At 41.2% G+C, this 23,976-nt stretch overlaps 1 protein-coding gene across 50 annotated transcripts in view; it reads left to right on the plus strand.

The window, feature by feature from the left end:
* Positions 1 to 1,502: 1,502 nt before the first annotated feature.
* TRDN (triadin) overlaps positions 1,503 to 23,976 on the plus strand; it is a 294,546-nt gene continuing 272,072 nt past the window's right edge. For all 50 annotated transcript variants that reach the window (XM_048491475.1, XM_048491557.1, XM_048491551.1 and 47 more), the window contains exon 1: positions 1,503 to 1,781. In XM_048491475.1, coding sequence (XP_048347432.1) covers positions 1,760 to 1,781 — 22 coding nt within the window. In that variant the 5' untranslated portion in view covers positions 1,503 to 1,759. The remainder of the gene's footprint in view (positions 1,782 to 23,976) is intronic.

The following is a 23,976-nucleotide window of genomic DNA, read 5'->3' on the forward strand; positions in this document are numbered from 1 at the left end:
AAATCAAAAGCCATATTTTATTTTCTATTAAGACCATCCAGTAAAAAGCAAAACATATGTCTAGTTTTAGATTTTTGCTTTAGGGCAGTATAATACCTGCAACTACTGTTAGGATAGTCAGACAAGGAGAGGTAGAAAAAAGGTTAGAAACAGATACAGCCTGCTGCTACAGAGATTCGGTCCAAAATGGCTTCCCCACCTGGGCAATACTGCCCAGCCAAAAGCATTTGCAAGTGATTCTACTCCCATCTCATTGTTCCTGTGGGTGACTGAGGAAGGAAGGAGAATTTCTGCTTAGATCAGTGAACACCAGTAGGTGGCAATGCGGGCAGGGGGCTTCAGTCGAATCACACAAGCTCCTTATCTTGCCACAGCAACTTGGCAAGATGCAACCAGCTTTTATGAACTGACACAACTTGTGTCTGCATCACTTGTCTCCTCCGGATTTATGGGCAAAGATTAAGAATTTTTCATTTTTCTCCAATTCACCCACAGTTTGTGGACAAGAATTCTGACTACAAGAACTTTTTTCCTTTCTGCCATTGCTCCATCACATTGTATGCCTCCATGCCTCCCCAATATGAATTGTAGGAGGGAGGTGGGGAACGCATAATATTGATAAAGTATCTCTAAAGGTGAAAATTGGCTGATATTGTGAAGAATCTGGCACAGATACTCTCTGCCACAAGGTGTCATTTTTTTCAGGGACTTTAGATGGTAACCATACATCTCTGTCCTTTAGATTTGACCAACACACCAAAATTAATCTCCATTAGCATTTTAATGAACTATGCAGCCATTATATACTATCTATGAGAAGCATCTACCAGTTCTGCAAGTATAAAATCCTATCAATGTATTGGAGATTCAAAGTGAATGTAACATTTTTTTCTGGACTGTGTTAGCATAATTACATCATTAAAATACATGAAAATATCCATGTTTTTTTCTAACCAATATGCTAGCATTTTACATTCACAGATTTAAGAACAGGATGCTAGAACAGATGTGGACTCCAGTGGTCTTCGAGTACCTAAGGGAAAAATGATGAAAAAAGATGATATACTTTCACAGTCGGTGGAAAATGAACGGGGGTGAATTCACCTAAGTTAAGTTCGCTCCTCTTTGAAAGTCATTCTGGCTGACTTCCACAGCACCCTTCCCAGCCCAAATAAGGCCTGGAAAGAATGTGTTAAGCATTAAATGTGTTAAGAATACATTTGAGCTGTGGTTGATAAAATTACCATCAAGTCCTATTTCATATTTTCCTAATTAGACTTTGTAATTATATTTTTAAAAGATGGAGGAGCTTTAATTGTTCTTTCCAGGTCCTTTCTGCTGTTGCTTCCCTTACCTGCTTTGGTGCCTCTTACTTAAGAACCCTGGACCTTTTACTTTTTTATTTTTTTTGATTCCCCACATGTGGTTCCTAGGATGCCAAAAAATCCCTGCTAGAGATTTGTTGAGAGCCCTGGCTATTTTTGTTAGAAGCTGATACTTCAGCCTGAGCTGAGAGCATTGCCTTGAGAGAAGGGTTAGTTTCTTGGGAGTTGGGGAGGGCTGGGCTTTAAAGACAAGATAGCTCAAAAGACACAGAAAAGAAGGAGAAAAAGACCCCCCCAAGAAAGTAAGAACAGCAAAAGACTTCCCACCTTTTAATTTGGCATCTCCAGCCAGAGTCAACGCCGAGCCTGATATCTCCTCACAGCTGTCAATAGAACTTGACCTTTTTACCAGAGTGTTTCCTATTGTCGCCATTATGACTGAGATTACTGCAGAAGGTACTGTAAAATCTATATCTTATACCTGATTTAGACTACAAGTGTGATCTGTAAGCTTTTAGGGAATAGTAGTTTTCCTGCAGGGCTGGTTTCAAGGCAGAAGCTGCTTCTACACAGCAGCTGGAATTCATACTTGTTAGTGAGGCTCAATCATCCTACACCTCTAAAAATAGCCTGTGTCACATAACCTTAGTGACGCTTGCTTAGAGGAAGAGGCTATAGGATAAGAGTTTGGTGAAATCATATATATCTGTCTCAAAACCACTGGTGTTAAGATGTAAATGTTCATGTTGTTATGAAGTTTAGGGTTTGTGTACAAAATGATTTTCGCAGGAGCCAAATGTTCATGTTTTCCAATAGCCTATTGTGTTGTTTCTGAACTCATTCTTTGCCTTAGTGAAGAATGTTTGAAAGCTCAGATTGTGTTGGTTTTCCAGTTGTTTAGTAAATTTATTTCAGGTTTGGGTTTCTTGTTTGACAATAGATCAGTGTAGGGTATTGGAGGATTTAATGATGTCATCTACTTTCCTTTTAAGGGAAGAGCAGGGGGAACTGGATATCTGGGTGCTGTTTTCCATGGTGATCTTATGATCAGCATCACATCTAGGGCTTTCAGCAGTATTTATTGCATGTGGTCTTGTAACGTATAAGGTACTGTTACTTCCATTACTGAGGCTGACAAAGTTGTCGTTGACAGAGCTAGGCCTTGTAAGCTCATTGCCGCCAAGAGACAGAAGCAGTGGTGGGATTCAAAATTTTTAACAACTGGTTGTTTATAAGCACCATTTTAACAACCGGTTCTGCCCAAGTGGTGCAAACCTGCTGAATCCCACCACTGGACAGAAGGGTGTAATTCTGTTAAGAAATTACGCTGTAGGAGGTAGTGGCTTTCTCAGGCTGCACGTTTATTCCACAAGTGGGGCTTTACTGGAGGTCTCTTGACTCTAAGACCAAACCTTTAATTAGTGGATCAGGTTGGAAATAATCTTTTAACACTGAAGTATTAGTGAAAGCTAATAGAAGTCCACAGATATTTTTCCTCATTATATAAATTCCAGTCAGAATGTCAAAGTTCTGATGCTCCCCAGGGATCCACAGATGCAGGACACTAACTGCTTGCTCAGCTCAAGCTTAAAAATTATGTACTGTGTCCCACACCAAATAATGTTTTGAAATAAATCCAGTGTTTGACATGATTACACGATCCTAAAAGGCTTAAGCAATTAATATACTTTTGGAGTCCAGGAGAGTTTTGCATAACCAAGGTCTGCAAAGAATGAGATTTCATCCTGTACACCAGTAAATAGTTATTCTAAAAATAAGAATACCTCATGAATATTTTTAATATATCCTGATCATGAATGTGTACAAATAACATTTTATCCAGTACAGTGAGAAAGGGAAACAGGTAGGTTTTTAAAAGCCAACTTTAAAATTGGACAATGAAATGTCACACCAGACTTTTCCATTGTGGGTTATTCCATTTTTCTTCCCCAAGCTTATTACTGTCCTTTTTATTCATATAAAGAAAAGACTCAGATAATATTCTTTTCACTTTTTATTCACCAAACCAAGCGACTGTGCTCCAAGTCACTGCAGTTATTAATTAAATATGAATGCAAGAATATGCCTCACATAAGAGGATTTGCTTTAAGAATTATAAGAGACCAAATCTCTTGCTTTGTAAAGACTGCAGAATTAAAGAGCCCTGCATCATTTACTATCAGTACTATACTGGGGCATAGGTCCTTGATAGGGGGCATACTTTGCATGCTGGGTCCAGTCTCCATAGACTCCAGTTAAATGATCTCAGGTAATAAGTGTTGGCAAAGAACTTTCTGTGCCTAGACCGTGAAGTGTACTGCCTGTCAGAAGAGATCAATGTGCTTGATGGATTGATTTGCTGTGTGATATCTTCATTTTTTTCACATAGCATAAAATAGTATGTTAAGTTTGTGCATGTTTGTTTGAATAGGCAAACACTGGGGGATGGGACAGCAGGTGCAACACAATGTTCCTCATTGATCCAAATGACATGGAGGAAAAGAAGCAATTCAAAATATTGGGTTAAATGGTGGGATTATTTACCTAATACCAACAAGAAATTCCGTGACATTATCAGATTCAGATAATAGAACACATGGAAACAGAAGCTTTTTTGTATTGTCGAAGGCTTTCACGGCCGGAATTGCTGGGGTGCTGTGTGGTTTCCGGGCTGTATGGCCGTGTTTTAGCAGCATTCCCTCCTGACGTTTTGCCTGCAACTGTGGCTGGCATCTTCAGAGGATCTGATGCCAGCCACAGATGCAGGCGAAACGTCAGGAGGGAATGCTGCTAGAACACGACCGTACAGCCCGGGAACCACACAGCACCTCAGAAGCTTTTTTTTTTTTTGCTACTTGAGGGAATTTTTAATTAAATTTAAAAGTTCAGAATGAAAGTAACATGCATACGGCTTTTTTCAAGGTTACTTATTTGAGCAGCTCAAAGTATCTGAATTGATAAACTGTTCGAATCTTGGTAATTACTTTGAAATTTAGTAGTGCAGGAATTCTTGACAGTGCAGTCCTAAACTGTGGGGTGGGGGGTGGGCACCTTTCCTAGTCCGTTGAAGTCAATGGAGTGAGAAAGCTATGACTGTGCTTAGGATTTTAGTGTTAGTGGATCAGCCTTCTAATTTAAAGCATTCATCCCAAAGAAGCCAATTTTGAGTGTAAGTCAGCCCCTGATTTTATTATTGCAGACTAATGCATTCTCTGGGACTGCTTTCCACATAGATTGAATTAGGTTGCAGCTACTTTAAATAGTAACTTGAATTCAGATTGAGTCTGGGGAACTGAGTATAGGGGGAAATGAGTATTCGAAACTTTATGCCAACAATTAAAACATATGGTAGCTGAGTTTAGTGAAATTCAGTCATTTAATCCACTTATATATAATTTTGTCAATTCTAATAATTACACCCCCTCCTTCCATTGGTCTGTTTCTGAACAAACACAGCAACAATCTTTAAAGTATCTTGAGGCTTCATGAAGTGTAACTGTGAACTGGTGCTCACTTCATCATATGTATAAAGTGAAACTTCAGTTAGTGATGCAATGAATAAGTAATATGCCAGCACTGAACCAGGAATAACCCAATAAAACAGCAGATTAAATTATAAAATTTTACAGTTTTGGATGGGGTTGCACTCCTCCAAAATGAACAGGCTCATGGCTTGGGAGTGGTCCTAGACTTGGGGCTCCTGTTGGATAAACAGGTGGCAGCAGTGTATTGTATTGTATTATTCAATTTGTATACCGCTCTCCCCCAAAGGGTTGGTTGGTGAACTAGCTGCTGATCTTCCCAGGTGGGAAAGATCTTGCCACAGTAGTGTATGCCCTGGTATCATTGAGATTAGATTACTGTAATGTGACATCTCTGTGGCTGCCCTTTGAAGACTGTTCAGAAACTATAGTTGATGCAGATTGCTGTGGCCAGTGTTGACTGGAGTGGGTGATGAGGACAATGACGCTCCATTATTGTGCTGTCTACATTGGCTACCAATTCATTTTTGGGCACAATTTAAGGTGCTGATATTGACCTTCGAAGCCCTTTACAAAAATACCTCAAGGACCATATTCTCCTATATGAACATAATCATACACTGCAGTCCTCTTTGAAGGCCCTGCTTTGGTTGCCCCAGCCATCTGAAGCTAGATGGGTTGCAACCCCAAGAAAGGACTTCTTTGCCATGTCACCAAAACTTTGGAATTCCCTCCTCAAGGAGATTGTCTCCCTCTATCAGGTGAAGACTTTTTCTGATTCATCTGGCACTCCCCCAAGTAATAGTACTGGCCCTTCAGAGTTGAGACAACACCACAGAACAGGCCTTGGCCCTGGTAACCAGTCATTCAATTAACATTTTGAATTATGCCTGGATACAAGGTTATTAACTAGAATAAACATATATCAATAATGCTTAAAGGCCTTTCCTACCTAGAAAGTCTTTAATCACATTAGATGGGTTTTTCTCTAGTTAATAGTCAAGTCATCATACTCTGTATCAATTTAGGTTTCCATATGCTGCTTACAGAAAAACTCATGTATAACACATTGTATCATCAAAAGTCCACTAGTTATTTCAAAAGCCAGATAACTGTGGCAACATAACTTTTTCTTGATGAGAAAAGCAATGCACTTTACGGTACCAGTGGAAGTTAACGAAAAGCAGTATAAGCAAGGGATAGCACTTCAACTAGGCTGAACAGTACTCCCTAGCTCTGTGAATGCAACCTCAGCTAGAACATAGTCAGCATAGTCAACTGCATCACTGCCAACAACACTCCAGTCTTGTCTGACTTGAGTTCCAGCTATTGCAACTCACACCCAGTCCATTACTGTCCAAGCACCTGTTGCAAACATTCAGTACCCCACCTAGGGAAGGATGGGAAGAATGTCATTAGCCGACTGTTGATACTTCACTCCAAATCTCCAGATGCCCTTCTGCAGCAATGATGCTGGATTAGAATTTTTACTTCAGGTGAAACTGATAGGACCTTAGGCAAAATAACAAGCAACTAACCCCCACCAGTTATCTTATCAAAAATTCTTTTCTGTTTCCTCAGAATTTTTCAAGATGTGTGATCCTCCCATATTAGAGTAAATGTTGCAACCTCAAAACATAAGCATTAAATACAAAACATAAGTACTAAGTGTAAAGATCCAAATAAACCATAGGCTGTTGAGTATGAAGCAGAACACAGATAACTAACTTTCACTAACTCAAGGGAAGTACCATATATACTCGCATATGTCAAATTTTTCAGCACATTTTTGTGCTGAAAAAGCCCGCCTCAATTTATATGTGAGTGAGGTGTATTTTTAAAAATATTTTAGGATTTTTACTTTGTTGGCTGCCAGAGGGCACAGATTTTAGGCTAGTGGCACCAAAATTTCAGGGATTTTTCAAGAGACTCCCCTGATGATACCATCCAAGTTTGGTAAAGTTTGGTTATGGGGTCCAAAGTTATGGACCCCCAAAGGGGGTGCCCCATCCCCCATTGTTTCCAATGGGAGCTAATAGTAGATGGGGCTACAGTTTTGGGGTCCATAACTTTGGACCCCCTGAACCAAACTTTACCAAACCTGGGTGGTATCATCAGGAGGGTCTCCTAAAGATATTCTGAAATGTTGGTGCTGCTAACAAAAACATTCTTCCCCTGACCAAAAATCCAGTTTTGAAAGATTTTAACTCTTGTGTTTTAGCTTGGTTGCTGGTTGAGCTAAGGTTTTTGTACTTTTAAAGTTATTGTTGAGACCATATTGTTTTTGTTGACCCTCTTTTCCACTTACATAGCTAGTTTACTGTTTTTCTTTGAAATAAATATTCAAAAACATTTAACCTACTGATGCCCCAATTAATGTAATTTTATTGGTATCTATTTTTATTTTTGAAATTTACCAGTAGCTGCTGCATTTCCCACCCTCGACTTACACGCGAGTCAATAAGTTTTCCCAGTTTTCTGTGGTAAAATTAGGTGTCTCGACTTATATGCAGGTCTACTTATACACAAGTATATACGTTATCAAATTTCTTACAAATTTCATTGAATATTGTTGTACATTTTAGCAGGAAAAAAATGCCCCCAGCAAGAAACAGGATTATATATATATAAACTAGCAGGGCCCGGCCACGCATTGCTGTGGCAATTGTCCTTCTCATCACAGTCCGCAGCCCACACAGATGCCCATGCAGGTCCAACGATCCGCAGCATAGCCTTTTGGGGTGGTCAAATGGAATCCCTCTTTCCCTTTTCAATTCACATTGTTATATGGTGGTGTCTTTTTTTTAGTATAAGGTAACCCTTTCCATTCCACAATGGAACTGTCCTGAGTGCGAATCCCGCTGTCCACAAGGCTGGTTGACACGCACAGTCCTGGCTTGGGTAAGGCAGAACTGGGGCAAGGAGGCTATCCCAGTCAGGCAGCAGAGGCAGGGTGGTGAGGCGCTCAGATCGAGGCCAACTCTCTGGGTTCTTAAAGGGCTATGTGCAAAAGAAGCAGAGCCAGTAGTGTTGGTTCACCTCCACCCGGTGGATTTTCTTAGAAGAAACAGGCAAACTCCAGCTCGCTTTTAGGGTTGGTCAATACTAAAAAAATTCGGTAAAATTCGGATTTGGGTATTTTGGGGCATAAAATGATTTGTATGCCCGAATCCAAATCATAGCCGATTCGGATATGCCCGAAAATTCGGGTAAATCCGAAAAATTCGGGTCCGTTTTATTATTTTTTTGAATTTTTGGTGTTTTTACACGTTTTGGCCTGCAGGGGGTGCACTTTTATAGCTAGCAGCACTAAACTTTCAGGATATCATCTGGAGACTGTCCTGATGATTCTCCCCAAGTTTGGTGCAGTTTGGTTCAGGGGGGGCAAAGTTATTGACCCTCAAAAGGGGTGCCCCATCCCCCATTGTTTCCAATGGAAGCTAACAGGAAATGGGGGCTACACTTTTGAAGGTCCATAACTTTGGACCCCCTGAACCAAACTTCACCAAACCTGGGGAGTATCATAGGGACAGTACTTGTATGATACCCTGAAATTCTGGTGACAGTAGCTCTAAAACTGCACCCCTCATAGTCACCCAAAAAATTTCCCCAGATTCTGTGCTCTGTAGTGGCTGGCTGGCTCCATTGCAGCCAATGGGAAATTTCTGTGGGAGGGCTGTGGAGTGCACATTTCTCATGGTAAACCCACAAAACTTTCAGGGTGTCTTCAGGAGAGTCTCTTCATGACACCACCCAGGTTTGGTGACCGTTGCTTCAAGGGGTTCAATGTTATGGGTAGGGTCCATCTCCCACTGCCCCCATGAGCAAAGTTCCTCAAACCTGGATGGTGTCATCCAAAGACTCTCCTGAAGATACCCTGAACATTTTGTGACTGTACCTTGATAAATGTGCACCCCACAGCCCTCCACCAGAAATTCCCCATTGACAGCAATGCAGAAGTCACTGCAGAAAAAAGAATCTTGGGCAAATTTTTGGGGGTGCCTGCAGGGGCGCATTTTTAGACATATCAGCACCAAAATATCAGGGTATCATCAGGAGACTGTCCTGATGACACCCCCAAGCTTGGTGCAGTTTGGTTTAGGGGGGCCAAAGTTATGGACCCTCAAAATGGTAGCCACCATCTCCTTAGCTCTCATTGGAAACAATGGGGGATAGAGGCCCCCCTTTGAGGGTCCATAACTTTGCCTCCCCTGAACCAAACCTCACCAAACTTGGGGGGTGTCATCAGGACAGTCTCCTGGTGATACCCTGAAATTTGGTGCCACTAGCTTTAAAAATTCCGGTTTTCATGTTTCACTGCTCCTGCACATGAAGCCTGCTGGAGTGAGTGAGTGGTGAAACACGCAAACCAGCATTTTTAAAGCTAGTGACACCAGACTTTCAGGGTATCATCAGGAGACTGTCCTGATGATACCCCCAAAGTTTGGTGCAGTTTGGTTCAGGGGAGCCAAAGTTATGGACTCTCAAAGGTGTAGCCCCTATCAGCTACCACTGGAAACAATGGGGGATAGTTGCACCCCTTTTGAGGGTCCATACCTGAACCAAACTGCACCAAACTTGGTGGGCAACATCGGGACAGTCACCTGATGATACCCTGATAATTTGGTGCCGATACATCTCAAAATGCATCCCCTGCAGGCACCCCCAGAAATTTGCCCAAGATTCTTTGTTCTGCAGTGACTTAGCTGTATTGCTGTCAATGGGGAATTTCTGGTAGAGGGCTGTGAGGTGCACATTTCTGAAGGTATGGTCACAAAACTTTCAGGGTATCTTCAGGAGAGTCTCTAGATGACACCATCCAGGTTTGGGGAATTTTGCTTCAGGGGGTTTAATTCTATGGGACCCAAAAAGGGTAGGGTCCATCTCCCACTGCCCCCTGAAGTAAAGTTCCCCAAACCTGGATGGTGTCATCCAGAGACTCTCCTGAAGATACCCTGAATGTTTTGTGGGTTTACCATGAAAAATGTGCACTCCACAGCCCTCTATCAGAAATTTCCTATTGACAGCAATGCAGCTAAGTCACTGCAGAACAAAGAATCTTGTGCAAATTTCTGGGGGTGCCTGCAGGGGGTGCATTTGTAGATGTATCGGTACCAATATTTCAGTGTATCATCAGGAGACTGTCCTGATGATACCCTCCAAGTTTGGTGCAGTTTGGTTCAGGGGGGCCAAAGTTATGGACCCTCAAAAGGGTAGCCCTCATCTCCTTAGTTCCCATTGGAAAGAATGGGAGATAGGGACACCCCTTTTGGGGATCCATAACTTTGGACCCCCTAAACCAAACTGCACCAAACTTGGAGGGTATCATCAGGACAGTCTCCTGATGATACCCTGAAATTTTGGTGCTGATATGTTTAAAAATGCGCCCCCTGCAGGCCGAAACGTGAAAAAAACCCAAAAAAATAAAAATGCAATTCGGCTGGTGATCCGAATCCCATGGATTCGGATCTGTTAGGATTCGGACAGCTCAGATTCGGTTCCTGCTCGTCCGAATCCGTCCGAATCAGTGCAGATTCGGTAAAAATTCGGATTTAGACTGTCCGAATCTCCAACCCTAGTAAAAGAGCTGTGGTGAATATGGGTGAGGAAGTGGGTAAGTGGTGCTTGGATGTGAGGGAGGGCAGAGTGAGATGTGTGAGGATGAGCTGGATGTGTATTGTGTGGTAGCAGTGGGTGAGGCACAGAGAATGAAAGTTACCTGCGTGTGAGGGGGGGAACCCCACCTGACGTCTCACACGGCAAAGTGTGTATGTGTTTCACTTCCACTCATATTACCTAACAGTATTACCTATTTACTGTTTTCACTGCTCATCTCTGCCCATCTGCACAAACATTCTAAGCCCTCATACCAAAACCTCAGGCCACAGACATGCTGCACGAACATTCTAAGGGGGACAGTTAAACACAAACAGCTTCATGGCCTGGTACGCCAGGAAAAAGAGGTTTTACCTGGCTCAGGTATGGAATTTCAGTGATTTGAAGGTCCGAGTACCTGCCCAGAACAGGGAGGAACGTCATGTGAAAATTTGGGGGCAATCCGTCCAGCTGTTTCGGCGTTAGGGCGTGACTAACAAAGTCACTGTTAGCTTTTTATATTTATAGATGAGTGAAATATTCTGCTATCCCCCTTCATTCTTTTTAGAATTTTAAGATGGACACATTGGGCTAGTCTGACCTCCTTCATAAAACCAAGAATAGTTATCTTTTCAAATTCAGGATCAAATTCATAATTTGTTATTGATGTACAATGGAAAGGGAAGGAGGAAAAAAAACCCCATCCAAACCAACCGGAATACTGAGTAAATAATTTTGAATTAATGACTTCCTACAATGTTGAATTAATGTTGAATTAATGACTTCCTACAACATATAAGAATTTACCTTCGTGGACTTGTTATGCCATTTCATTGCATTTCCTGCTAGTAATATGCACTAATCTTCTGCAGTTCTGTCCTTCATCTCCACCAAGATACATACCAAAAGCAATCAACAGTCCTCTTGAGCCGTATCCTGGGAAAGCTAAATAGATTTGATTTCTCAATGTAGGGCTGATTCCGCATGGGCCAAAAACAGCGGTGTGAAAATGGTGTGAAAACAGTATAAACCCTTTTACACCGTTTTAAACCCTTTCACACCATTTCCACACCATTTCCACACTGCTGTTTTTGGCCCATGCAAAATCAGCCTAGGATATTTATGTAAGAAACTCATACTGCAACCAAGTGCTTCTTAAGAATAAAGCATTCGAAACCTATTATTATGTAAAATAAATTAGCACCAAAATAGCCCCTCAGCTTCCTTTAGCAATAAAACAAAGAATAACATTCATCAATCACAGCAACAAATCTGACTGTTAAAACTGTGAAAGGAATGTTTGGAAAGGGAAGGAGGAAAAAAACCCCATCCAAACCAACCGGAATACTGAGTAAATAATTTTTAACCTGTTGTCTAATACTTGTAAACTAGTGAACAGTCATTGAGGAGTTATAAAATTGATGCCCTACTAAAGACAATGTAACCGTTACAATAGTAAACTATGTCCATACATACCACTTTATAGCTTTTTGTCTTTAAACAGAAAACTACTTGGGATGTTACACAACCTGCCTTAGCCAATGTAATGTATTAGGGTAAATCTGTTCCACTAGTATCTGTAAAGGAAAAATGATCCAGGAAAGCTTTTAAGTGATATTGGCCATTTATGCATGCATTACTTACCCCATGGCTATTTGCTTTGCAGTGGGTTTTTCCTAAGGTTTTTTGTTTACACAGGGATTCTCCCCTGTGAAGTGTCCCTAGCTGAGTTGATTTGCCATTTTGCCCACTTGCTATTTCCTTGTCTTGTCTCTGCAACCTCCATTTGGGAAGGTTGCCTGATGCCTTAACCCCCCCCCCCCACCACCACCACCCACATTTAATGCCAACTTTGCATTACTTTGCTAAATTATGTACATTTCATATCAATTTCAAGGGTCTACAGCACTAGGGATAGGCTTTCAGCATTAAAAAACCCTTCTGGTCATTTTGAAATGGTGGCCCAAAGAGTGGGAAAAACTGCTGTTGTGTAGGTGGGAAAAGGCAGAAATGAAGAAGAACCCCCCCCCCCCGAAAGCTTAATGCGCAATGATCTTCTCTTTCCCTGCCAAGAGAAAAGGTTGCTCTTTAACAGGTTTTGGAAACCGTGGAGATTTTCTGATCTGAGAGTACAGTGAGTTCTGAAGAGGAAAATGTGTGCATAACCAATAATCAGACTCAAAGGGAACTTAAGCACAATGCAAAGAAAATCACAAGTGGATAAATGGCCATGGTCTGTAGACTGCCACAAACAGTGGACTTACCTGGACATTCTTTACCTCACATCTGATAAATAAATGATGTTCAAAAAATAATCCCTCAACTATGAAAAATTAGTGTTAATAATGATATTTGAAATCAGCAGGGAGGCATTATTATGCCCATGGCTACAGCAAGGAGTGTTGCAGGAGCCTGAAACATGGCTGCAATGGAGTGGCCCAATGCCCTGGGAGGTGGGAGGAATTAAGACAGCAGCCAGCACAGGAGCACAGGGCCAGCTCAAGGGCTGGCAGCCAGGGGCATACTGCCCATGGGTACAGGGATGGGGGTGTGTGTCAAATGATCCTGGACACAATTTTGGGGGCACAAAATCACACCCCACACCCCTCCTCCCCTGCGCCCACCCAGCTCAGAAGAGCTGGGTGGGCACAAGGGAGGCACCTAAAGACATACTCAACCTGCTGCCAGGAGCAGGCCTGCTGCTGTAGTGCCCATCCGAGCCACCTCCTTTCCTCTTCAGGTCCTTAGGGGTGGGGCTCAGGGGTGGGGGTATCTCAAACGGGCACCATGATGGCAGGCTGGCTCCTGAGCTGCCCACCACAGCACCCTGCTCCCCCACCTCCCTGCAGGCCGGCTTCTTCCTTCCCCAGTGCCTGGAGAGGGCAGGGGATAACTACAGGGAGGTGGGGGTGGCTTGGGCGGGGGGGCTAATTTTTTTTCATAGTAAGTAAAGTAGCCACTCAGTTGTAAATTCCTAGTTTTTTTGAGTATTAGTAATAGGAAATAAATGAACAGAAATAATGAATTTTTAAATAAACCTTCCTTGAACTGGATCCACTAAAATCTTAGAAATTCTGTTTTACAGTATAATTGTAATCTATTTTAATTGAACTATTCAGATTTTTGTTGATTTGTTTCTAATTAAGATGGGCCTGAGAAGCCCATGAGGGTAGGCAAAACAGCAATGAGGTCACAAATGCATAGAAAGACCAGCAGCTGCTAACTGTGTTGTCAGCACTGTGCAGTACAATTAAAATGCTAATTGTAGCTGACAGGCATTGAGTGAATGTGGCAAAGGAAAAAAATAGTTATTCTGTGACTCAAAATGGGCAACTCTTTCATTCTCTCCAATGAAAAAGAGAAGAGACTGTCCTCCTTCATCACTACCTTCTATCGTAATGATGATTATATTGAGAGCCTGTCTGTCTGTGGCCCCTTCCACACGGGCCAATAAACCCAGGCTGGGGACAGGAAAAAACCTGTTCCTGGGGTGAACTTCACATGGCTCGTGCTCCTAAACTGAGCAGGTTATTTGAGAATCACAGGTTATTTGAGAATCACACTATCTGCAGTTCTTTGGTTGTAATGCGGGTTGCAACCGCTCGCAAACAAATGGCTGTCCCGGGAAGTGCTTTACTCTGCCGAGCTTCCTGTTTTTTAAAGGTCTCCGCCTTGCAGCTACATAGCCACACAGGGCTGCAGCAGCATGGAGTGAGAGTGGGAGCTATCCAGCGTGGGAGGTAAAGAACAAAAAAAGGCACCTGCATGTGAAGGCACAACAGCAAACCGCATTTTCTGCAGGCTCCAGTCATGGGTTCTGGTCGCTGCTTGCATGGAAGCATGGGAAAACAGGAGAGTGGGTTACTTTATCCCACCTGCAACCCACTCCCCCGTGCTGTGCAGAAGGAGCCTGTCTCTCACAGTGTTCAGAGCAGTAGACTCTAATCTGGAGAACTGGGTTTGATTTCCCTTATCTGGTGAACTGGATTTGTTTCCCCACTCTCCACATAAAACCTGCTGAGTGATCTTGCGGTAGTCATGGTTACCTCAAACCACTCTCAGCCCCACCTACCTCAGCAGTTGCCTAGTATGGGGAGGGGTAGGAGAGGGAATAATTGTAAGATAAATTATTTTATTTATGTAAAAAACCTAGATGATTGCAGGAAACTCCATTCATATATTTATAATTTTTTGTATGTCTAACAGTTTTTGATCTCCAGTCCAACGATTGCAACCTATTTTTTCTGCAGCACTGACATACTGTCTAAGACACACTGCTAATGCTGATTGTTCCCTGTTTATCATAAAAAGCAGTGGAAAAATGATTTAACTTAAAAACCCATCCAACAGGCTTTGACAGTGAGACAACAATTTTTATCAACTAACATTCATTTGATGTTGAAAACTTTCTTGAGTGAAAATATACACATAAATATATGAAATTTGATTTCCAAGGTTTTAACAAATTATATATAAGCATACATTTATTTAAGATAACTTTCCCTATAATTATTCAAGGCAGCAATGTGTTCAGGTGTTTCCATTCATTAAAAGTGATCAAGAAAATGTTCTTCATCAAATTCTATTTGCTATATTTCTGTTTGTCAGTTTGTGCAAACAAATACATATTGTGCGATGTGCTAAAGAACTGCACATTGGACATTATAAACCCAAAGTGGTGCAATAGTATTTTGTGTTTTTGTCTTCTCAGTTGTGTTTTAATATTTTTGAATGATAGAACAGAATCACACAACTAAATATCAGCAAAGTTACATAAAGGGGGAAAGGGAAAAGAGAACAAGGAAAGTGGACTCCCATTGCACATCTTCCCTGATTCCTCCCAAGATGCTCAGGTCGATTCCCCACTGAAAATTAAACACGTGCTACTCACAACAAACAACACGGTTTCAGGCAGAACTCCCCACTGCCTGATTGCTGAAGACGCTTTCATCCAGGTTCTGGCGCCCCCCCCCCCTCAGCACATGTTATTTCAGAACCTGGAAGAAAGTAGACCTTTGGGGAAATAATGTGTTGACTCCGGATCAGACGGGAGCAGTGGGGAGTATCGGGTGTTTCAATCTCCAGCCCTTGCAAGTGACGTGGAGCCTTCCACCCAATCAGGATTGAGTGGGCGGGCTGTGCACACACAGCCCTTTAAAAAAAATTTCACGCACTCCTCTGATGTGTCTGGCGTGGTGGGCTCCGCCTCGACCCCGAACAGGGGGCGGGTTCCACCAGTAGAGGCCTCCCAGCCCTTGCCATCCTCCAAGCCCCTGGAGGCAGTGGGGTTTTGCCAGCTGGAGGCATCCGGGCACGGGGTGCACCGGGTGAGCCCCTGTGGTGGCCGTTGGCTGCCGGTGCCATGTTCGGCACTCTCATTTCCATCCAGTCCCTGTGGGAGTCATTGGTGCTCTCTGGTGCCTGGCAAACCCCTGAGGGGGCCACCAACAGTCCTCGTTTGCCCTGCGCCAGACGAGTTCCTGTAGGGGCTGCTGGTCGTCTCCACCTCTTTTCCTGCCACTCCATTTCAGTCTGGAGTGCGTTTTGGGAGTAAAAAATGTACAAGCTCCCTGCAGTTTTAATTTGATGTTCCTGTGTATATATATGGGGCTCTGGATAAATAAATCCTACTTTTGCCTCCTATTTATTCTACATGACTGACTCTATATAATAGACTTATCTGTAAGAAGAAGCAAGAGGTGAAGGGAAATGCACATAGTGCTGAGCTCTTGCAGTGATCTCTGAATACCATGGGTGTATTTCTTTTTTAAAAATGAAATCTTTCCCAAAGCAATCAAGCCATTAACACACAATATTGTTTCTCAAACAACTTCCTGGATAGGTGGCAATAACATCTAGCCAAGTGTAAATGTTATATAAAAGGGGACTAATTGCTGTAGAAGATCAGCCGTTTCCTGCCTCCTCATTTCTTGACTGTTTTGTCTGCTCGCGACAGACATGGATCTGACAGGGAAACAATTAAAAAATTCCCCGCCCATCATCATCAGTAAACAGCAGCAGCCAATCAGGATAGCCCCCTGCAGCGAACGTGCATTCGATGGCTTCAGAGTGGGGAATCCTGTGTTGCTGCTGCCTCAGGATCGCTTTGAGAGCACATGCTTGTGGGGAGCATGAAACCAGGATGAAAAGGTGCCGATTCTTTTCTCAAACCTGGTTCTATCTGCATCTATTTTTTCAGTGAGGAATCATTCTCATTCTCTCCAGTCCATTTTGTTCACAATCTGGAAGTCACATGATATTAGTTCTATTGTTGCAGTGAAACAGCCCTTGGCTGTGTAAGTAGCACTAGTACCAACCCTCATCCTCCCTACCTCTGCACCCCAAACCCTAACCTCCCTCCGGGCCATCTCTCCAGGGATGGAAAAAAATCCCACAAGAGAGGGCAGGAGGCCTCAAGGCAACCACAAAAACAGAACCTTAAAAGGGAAGCAGGGAGGATCTGGATGGATCTAGGGGATCTTGTATGTGTCTGTGAACAACAACACAGCAGAGAGGAGGACAGGAAGAGCAGAGAGAAAGGATGAAGGAAGGACGGGAAGAGAAGAGAAGCCCCTTAACCCTCCTAATCCAAAAAATGAGCCCAAAAGGGAAGAATGGATCTGTGTAGTGATATTTTGAAATTGATGTGCAAAATGATGGAATTAAATAGAAAGAGAAGGTGAATGGAAGGAAGGGAAGGGAAGGGGAAGTTCTCCTAACCTTCCCAACCTGACACCCTAAGGACTTAAGAACTGACAAGGGTGCTTAAGGATCTGTGTGCAATCATGGATCTGTGTGGGGATGTGTGAATGGATGTGCAAATGATGGAATAACAGAGAGAAAGGGTGTGAAGGAAGGGAAAGAGGGTGAATCCTAACCCTACATTCTAAACCCTAATTGGGAACCATTTGTAAGCATAAGTAAGCAGCTCTCTTGGATGAACAGTGATGTGTAAATGAAATACATAAATAGATCCTATCATTCACATGGATATTTTTTCTTATTATTTCGTTTTATTCCTTACTGTTGATTAAAACTATTACTGCTTTTATTTTCAGTGATGGCGGTACACAAATATCATTTTCCTATCATTTACAATCTGACATGCTTATTCTCCAAAACTGAATGTACATCGCTAGTTACTTCCAGTTACTTATTTGTTCAATGCATTTATATTCTGTTTCTCTAGAAGCCTTCCCAAAACAGGTATCCAGTTAGATCTAAACCCTCCAAGTTGGTATTTGTACATTTCTCCTAAAATGCAGTTCCACAATCTTTTTCAAGACTTTTTTGCAATCTCTTTGAATTTCTTATCTGCAAATCAAATAAATAATGAATTGTTCATTATTTTTTGGTCTGCTGATTACACAATTTCCCTTAAATTATCCAATCAAAGTTTCATTCAATCAAGAAATAACTAAACAATACATGATGAGATTCTGATATTCACCATGAGCTGCTCTGAATGGCTGAAGATCATAAATGTTATTTTAAAAAATTACATTATGATGAGGACATTTGAGTTTTGTTTTGTAATTTGCAGTTAGCTAATTTGTCACAGAAAGCATCAAGATTCCTTGCATATATTCCTTGTTATAAATTATTGTGAATTGAAGCTACATTTGAAAAAGAGAAAGACAATGCATGCAATAGCTGGCATGATTGTCTATTACAGCTGTGATGGACCTAAGGAAAATAGTGTGATAATTTCTGAGATGGAACACAGCAGAGAGAAAGGGGTGGAGGGACACCTCAATTTCTTAAGTTGGTTCAGTTATACATTTACTTTAGTGAGGTATACTATAGTGAGGTATGGGGTGGGACAACTAAATAAACCTCCAAGTTATTTATAGTAAAGCTAACCAGTGAGAAGATCAGAAGCAAATATCAGAAGAATTAGGGAACATTCCTTCCTCTGGATATAGGGGAGGTGGGAGATACCCTAGCACAGTGACAACAGCATATCATGTTTGCCTTCAAGGCTCACTGTACACTCCTGCCATGTGGTTGCCATATCTTATGTTACATATAGATGGTCTAGTTCAATGGTAGTCTTGCCTGTATTCTCATTTGAGACCAGATTTATTTATTGATAGAATAATCGTTATTCTTTTAGGAGTCTTTTATTTACTATATCAACTACCTTGCAAAGAAGTGTTAACGAGATCTGCTTCAGTATAAAATGCAGGATCCCGTTGAGTAATTCTATGAAATTCATATGCTGAGTTCATATACTATTTCTCCCTTATCTCTTCCACCCCCACCTTCTTTCAGCTCTAGACTTAGCAAAATTGTGTCAGAAAGTCCTTCATTATTGCCCCAAATAATTTAGTTGGAGTGGACTCATTTTCTGGATTTTTTTCTCAGGTCATGATAATTTTATTTTTGAGCTCTTTGTGAAAATACATAGCTGAATGTGAAAATGTTAGTTGTCTCCAGGGTAACAATAACCTGAAAGAGGTTACAGTACTATTGTAAATACTCCATTTCAAAAAATGTGCAAATACACATTTTATGATTATTGCTTATCTAATAAATGTCAAAGTGCAACACTATTTATATAGCAGGAAAGGAAATTAATAAAGAAAGGTGACAGGGTGAATGACCATAGTCTGGTAGCTTGAGAAATACAGAGATGTAAAATGAATAAATAAGTAGATTTTTGAATATTATTATGAATAAGATTAAGATATTGATAATGTTGTCACCTTGACAAAGTTATTATCTGGAAAGTTTTATATCAATATGAAGTTAACTTCAGAAGAGCACTTGCAACTTCGTTAGGAATAGATTACAGTGAATATTTTAAAATCTCAAAAGCAAGTTCCATTGTACAATCTTTGTCACCAAAATTCTATGCAATCTGGACTGAATCTAGAATAATCACACTCATAGACTTTCCCTTGCTTAGCTAGAACATAGGGTCCTTATGAAATAAAATAGGCAAACATTCTGACTGCTGGCCAATGGAGCTCTTGTCAGTTTCATAGTTGTATCCTACCCATTTTGTGTGCTGCTGCAGGGATTCTCCTGTCTCCGCCATTTAATGAAGGTTTCCCACAGAGATTTCCTCTACTTGCAGCTCATCTACATGTGATTTCACTGTAAAAAGTGAATATCTATCTATCTATCTATCTATCTATCTATCTATCTATCTATCTATCTATCTATCTATCTATCTATCTATCTATCTATCTAGAGAGAGAGAGAGAGAGAGAGAGAGAGAGAGGGAGAGAGAGAGAGAGCCTGGTGATCCCACACGTGTCTTTTTTCCCCTTTTTAATTGTTGTTTGAGGGGAATGTCTATAAATCTACAACAACACAAATATGTGCATATTTCAGATTCTCATGTTGAGTCATGGTAGCTTCCCAGACATTCCTCTCAAAACAAAAACCAATTCACTCACAATTGCACAAGAATGTTTTGACAGGATCAACAATACCGTCTGAAGACTTTTGGATGCTAATCCCCTCTCCTTAGTTGTAATGCCTGAATAAGCTGAAATTCATAAAAGCACTTCCTCAACAAAACAATTGCATAAAAAGAGAAGACCAAATGTCTTACAGGAACAATATTCTTCTTCATATGCATTCATACTAAACCAAGGGGTTTTGTTAAGAAAAAAAAATCATTTCAGTGAGCCATGAAATTACTTGAGCAACAGTTTCAAATGAGACTTCAGGATTGATTATTATTTTGTTTGCAGTATTTGTTTTCTTTAGGAAAACATTAAAGGTGTGGTCTTTGAGGGTTAGACAGCTAGGATCCAGTTTTATGCCACAGACGTTTTGGGCATCATTCCAGGGCTATAGTGGAAAGCCAGTAAATAAAACTGGATTTGAGATGTTTGGTTATGGTTGCTGTTTGACTTGTGGGAACATCATGAAGCTCTTGAAAAACTTTCTACTTTGAAAAAGTCTATCTACATCATTTACATTTTTCTTGTGAAATATATTTGCATTAAAATAGTATACTTAAAAAAAGCTTTTCATGCTGCTTCATTCTCAGTTATAGTAATCACAATCCTCACAATAGATTGATATGGAAATTATTATATCACAAAGGTAGGATTATGACTCCAGGTGGATGTAAGTAGTATGAGCTGATGAACTCTTTATAAAGGGAGATCTTGTTTCCATGCAAATGCCTTTTAAAAATAAAGAAGAGAAAAACAATCTGTTTTAAAGAGTGTTTTGTGAAGTTTCCTTAAAATCTCCCTCCTGCTATTTCTTCTCCATAGATTGTTCTCACACAAAGTTCAACTGTTAGGCCTTTGTGCAAAGAAGATACTTTTTGTAAATACTTCTGCATGGTTTCTATTAAATCCAACTGCTCAAAAGAGATTGTACTTTTTTTGTTTATAGCTATAGTTAAACCTTATTTTGCATAATTCCTCTTTGAATTGTAAGACAAATTCCTCTGCAAGTGATATAAATTAAAGAAGCTATATGTACTGTGTTACTTAAACCACTGGCCCATTTAACCCTGTATAGTCTATTCCGACTGACATGAACTCTGCTGTAGTAATTGGAAGATGAAATCTGGAACTTTCATCATGCAAAGCAATGAGCTTTACCCCTCATTTAAAAAACTCTTGTGCAGATGCCATATTTTGGTAAAATTAATGTATGGGAGACCACACTCATGGGCGCCATCTCAAACTTCAACGCATAGTTTAAGTCATATGCACTTGTTTTTGCAGAGCGTAGAACATGCCTGCAATGTTTTCTCACACATGGTACAACTCATAGGCTCAGTGCAAGAGACCAATTGATGGCATTTGACTATGAGCAAGCAGAACCCACAAGTCATGAACAGAAGGAGTTCATAGAACAGATCTTACTTCCTTCCCTTGCACTCTCCTTCAGTTTCCTGTTTCCCCTCTCTGTTTTAAAAGGTTTGGAGCACTGAGGAACAGAGTGAGCATAACATGGCTTAGGAGGGCAAGCTGGGCCCCTCATCACTGGGACTAGGAGAACAGGCCAGTTGTGTCTCTCCCCAACTGGGGATTTGGAGGAGAGGAGCAGATTCCTTATACTAGTGGTGTTCTGAGATGTGTTTTATACACACACACATACTACCATATGGTGTCAGATATCACAAGCCTGCACATTTGTTTGGCATAGTGTTTTCCCCATGCGTCAGCTTGCAGTATGGGCTCATTCTTGGGTTCCAGCCATCAAAGGCTGTGACTAGCAGATCATAGACTGACACCTTGCACAGATCTGGAAGACCCAAATTTGACTCTCTTTTCTGTCATGGAAGGTTGGTGGGCAATCTTGGGCCAATCACAAACTTTCAGCCTAACCTACCTCACAGGAAGTTTGTGTGGATAAAATGGATGAAAGCAAACAGCGTGAGACACTCTGGGATCTCATTGGGGAGAAAGGGGGGATATAAATGAAGCAAATAAACTTGGGTTTTTCTAAATGTAACATCAGATGCCACTCATGCCATCTGCAGCCTTTTGGATAGAGAATGTTTTAATTTCTGGATTCTGTAGAGCATCTACCACATGAATAACACTGAATTCATGCTATGATATAATAGTAGTGGTAGTAACAAAATCAGCAGCGGAAGTATTACAAAGAGGAGAACATGTTCTACACACCTCTTACAATCACAAACGCTCATCTTTTTCATGCTACTGATTTTGAATTTGAAATTTCAAAGTAAATCTTCATACCTATTTATAGAGTTGCACGCTTCCAAAGTCCATTGAAGAATTAAATTCTTCTTTGGATTACACTGCAAGTGATGTTTTTTTCCTGCAATAAACTGACTAAACTAAATGCTGCAAAGGTAAATAGGAGAACTGCATTTTCAAAAATGAAAAGGGCATATGGATTATACCTCAGTATGTGAGATGGAGTTTATGAATTGAGTCCAGTGTTCATAAATAAGATCAAAATTATTTAATTATATTTATTTATTTACTTCATATCCCATTTTTCTCCTCAATTGAGACTTAAAGTGACTTAAAACATTTTCCCCTCCACCCTTTTATCCACACAACAATCTTGTGAGGTATGTGAGGCTGGCCAGATGACTCCCGGCAAGCTTCCATGGTAGAATGAGGATTTGAACCTGGGTATCCCAGATACTAGTACAACACTCTAACGATTATGCTATGCTAGCTTTTATTTACATTTATTTACATTTATTGGCTTTATATTTCATGAAAAGCTATACAGAACATCAATTGTGTCAGTTTACACAATGTTAGAAGTTCTAAATCTATAACAAATACTTGATCAGCCAAAATATGCATGAAGGAAAAAAGGAAAAAGAACAAAGAAACTGTGTACAAATGCAAAATGCCTGGGCCTTTCATACCCGAAGAAACATCTTCTCCCATACAGACCTTCCTGGCAACTCCATTGCCTTCCAAGGGGGGTGGGTTGAGGACGGCCTGGGGAGTTTTCTCTGTGGTGCCCCCAGGAGATTTGGAACACTCTCCTGCTGAGGTCTGCCAGGCACTGACTCTGAAAGAGTTTAGGCACCTGGCTAAGACCATCCTCTGTACCCAGGCATATGGCTGATGTCTTCTAGGTGGTGCCTCCTCTGTTTCCTGCCTCCTCTCCTTATATTGATTCCCTTGTTGTTTTTGGGACTAGTACCAGCAATCTCCTAGTTTTAGCTCCAGCCAACTCAAATTTGTTGGGATGGGCTCTATGTGAACTGAGTGGTTATGTATTTTTAGGAGGGGGGGATTGGGATGGGAGATGGAGATGGTGTATTAATGCAGTTTTTAGGATGGTTTTTTATATTAATGTATTTTTATTGTGCTTTTATGATTGTACCCCACCCAGGGAGTCTGATGATGGGTGGGAAATAAATAAATAAAAGGGAAGAATGAAGAATTGACAAAAAGACCAACTAGACTGGCTGCTGTCAGATCAGAAAACCATAAGGTTCTTTAGTGGCAGTACTGAGAGGCCATTATATTATTATAGACCATTGTAAAGTTCCATGTGAACAGCTCAAATTCTGGGGAATGAATGAGCTATTTCAGTACTTCTTGCAGTATGAACATGAAAGGTATTTTGCATTTTGGACTCCTGACAGTCCACTTAGATTACTGGGTCTAGCGTATGACCTCTATTGGGTGTGCTGTCCATGGACTGAATTTTATGCAAGGAAATACCTGCCTCTCCACTGTAATGTGCAACTCATTATTGTGAATGACAGTCCATAGCTAGGTGCACATAAAGCCACTCTGTAATTTAACATTATTGCACTCTTAATATTGCAGTCACCTTAAAATAAACTATGCTGTCTACAGAATCCAATTGTGTTCATAAGGTGCCATAATGATATAATGACTGTAAGAAAACAGAATTGCACCCAGATATGCAGAGGTTCCATCTGGTGAATAACCACAGGACATATCTTGGAAATAAATTGGGCCGCAGCCCTTTATTGAGGCAGAAGCAGAGGCCTCCCTGGCATGTGCCATGAGTCCGCCCCACCCCAAGCCTCTTATGGAGGCCCTCAACCACGGGGAGGACCAGTGCCTCCCCCCCCTAAAGATGCATTCCTCTGCCCAAACCACCAAGGCTGCAACAAACTG

The sequence above is a fragment of the Sphaerodactylus townsendi genome, linkage group LG01 (assembly GCF_021028975.2).
Source record: "Sphaerodactylus townsendi isolate TG3544 linkage group LG01, MPM_Stown_v2.3, whole genome shotgun sequence".
NCBI lineage: Eukaryota > Metazoa > Chordata > Lepidosauria > Squamata > Sphaerodactylidae > Sphaerodactylus > Sphaerodactylus townsendi.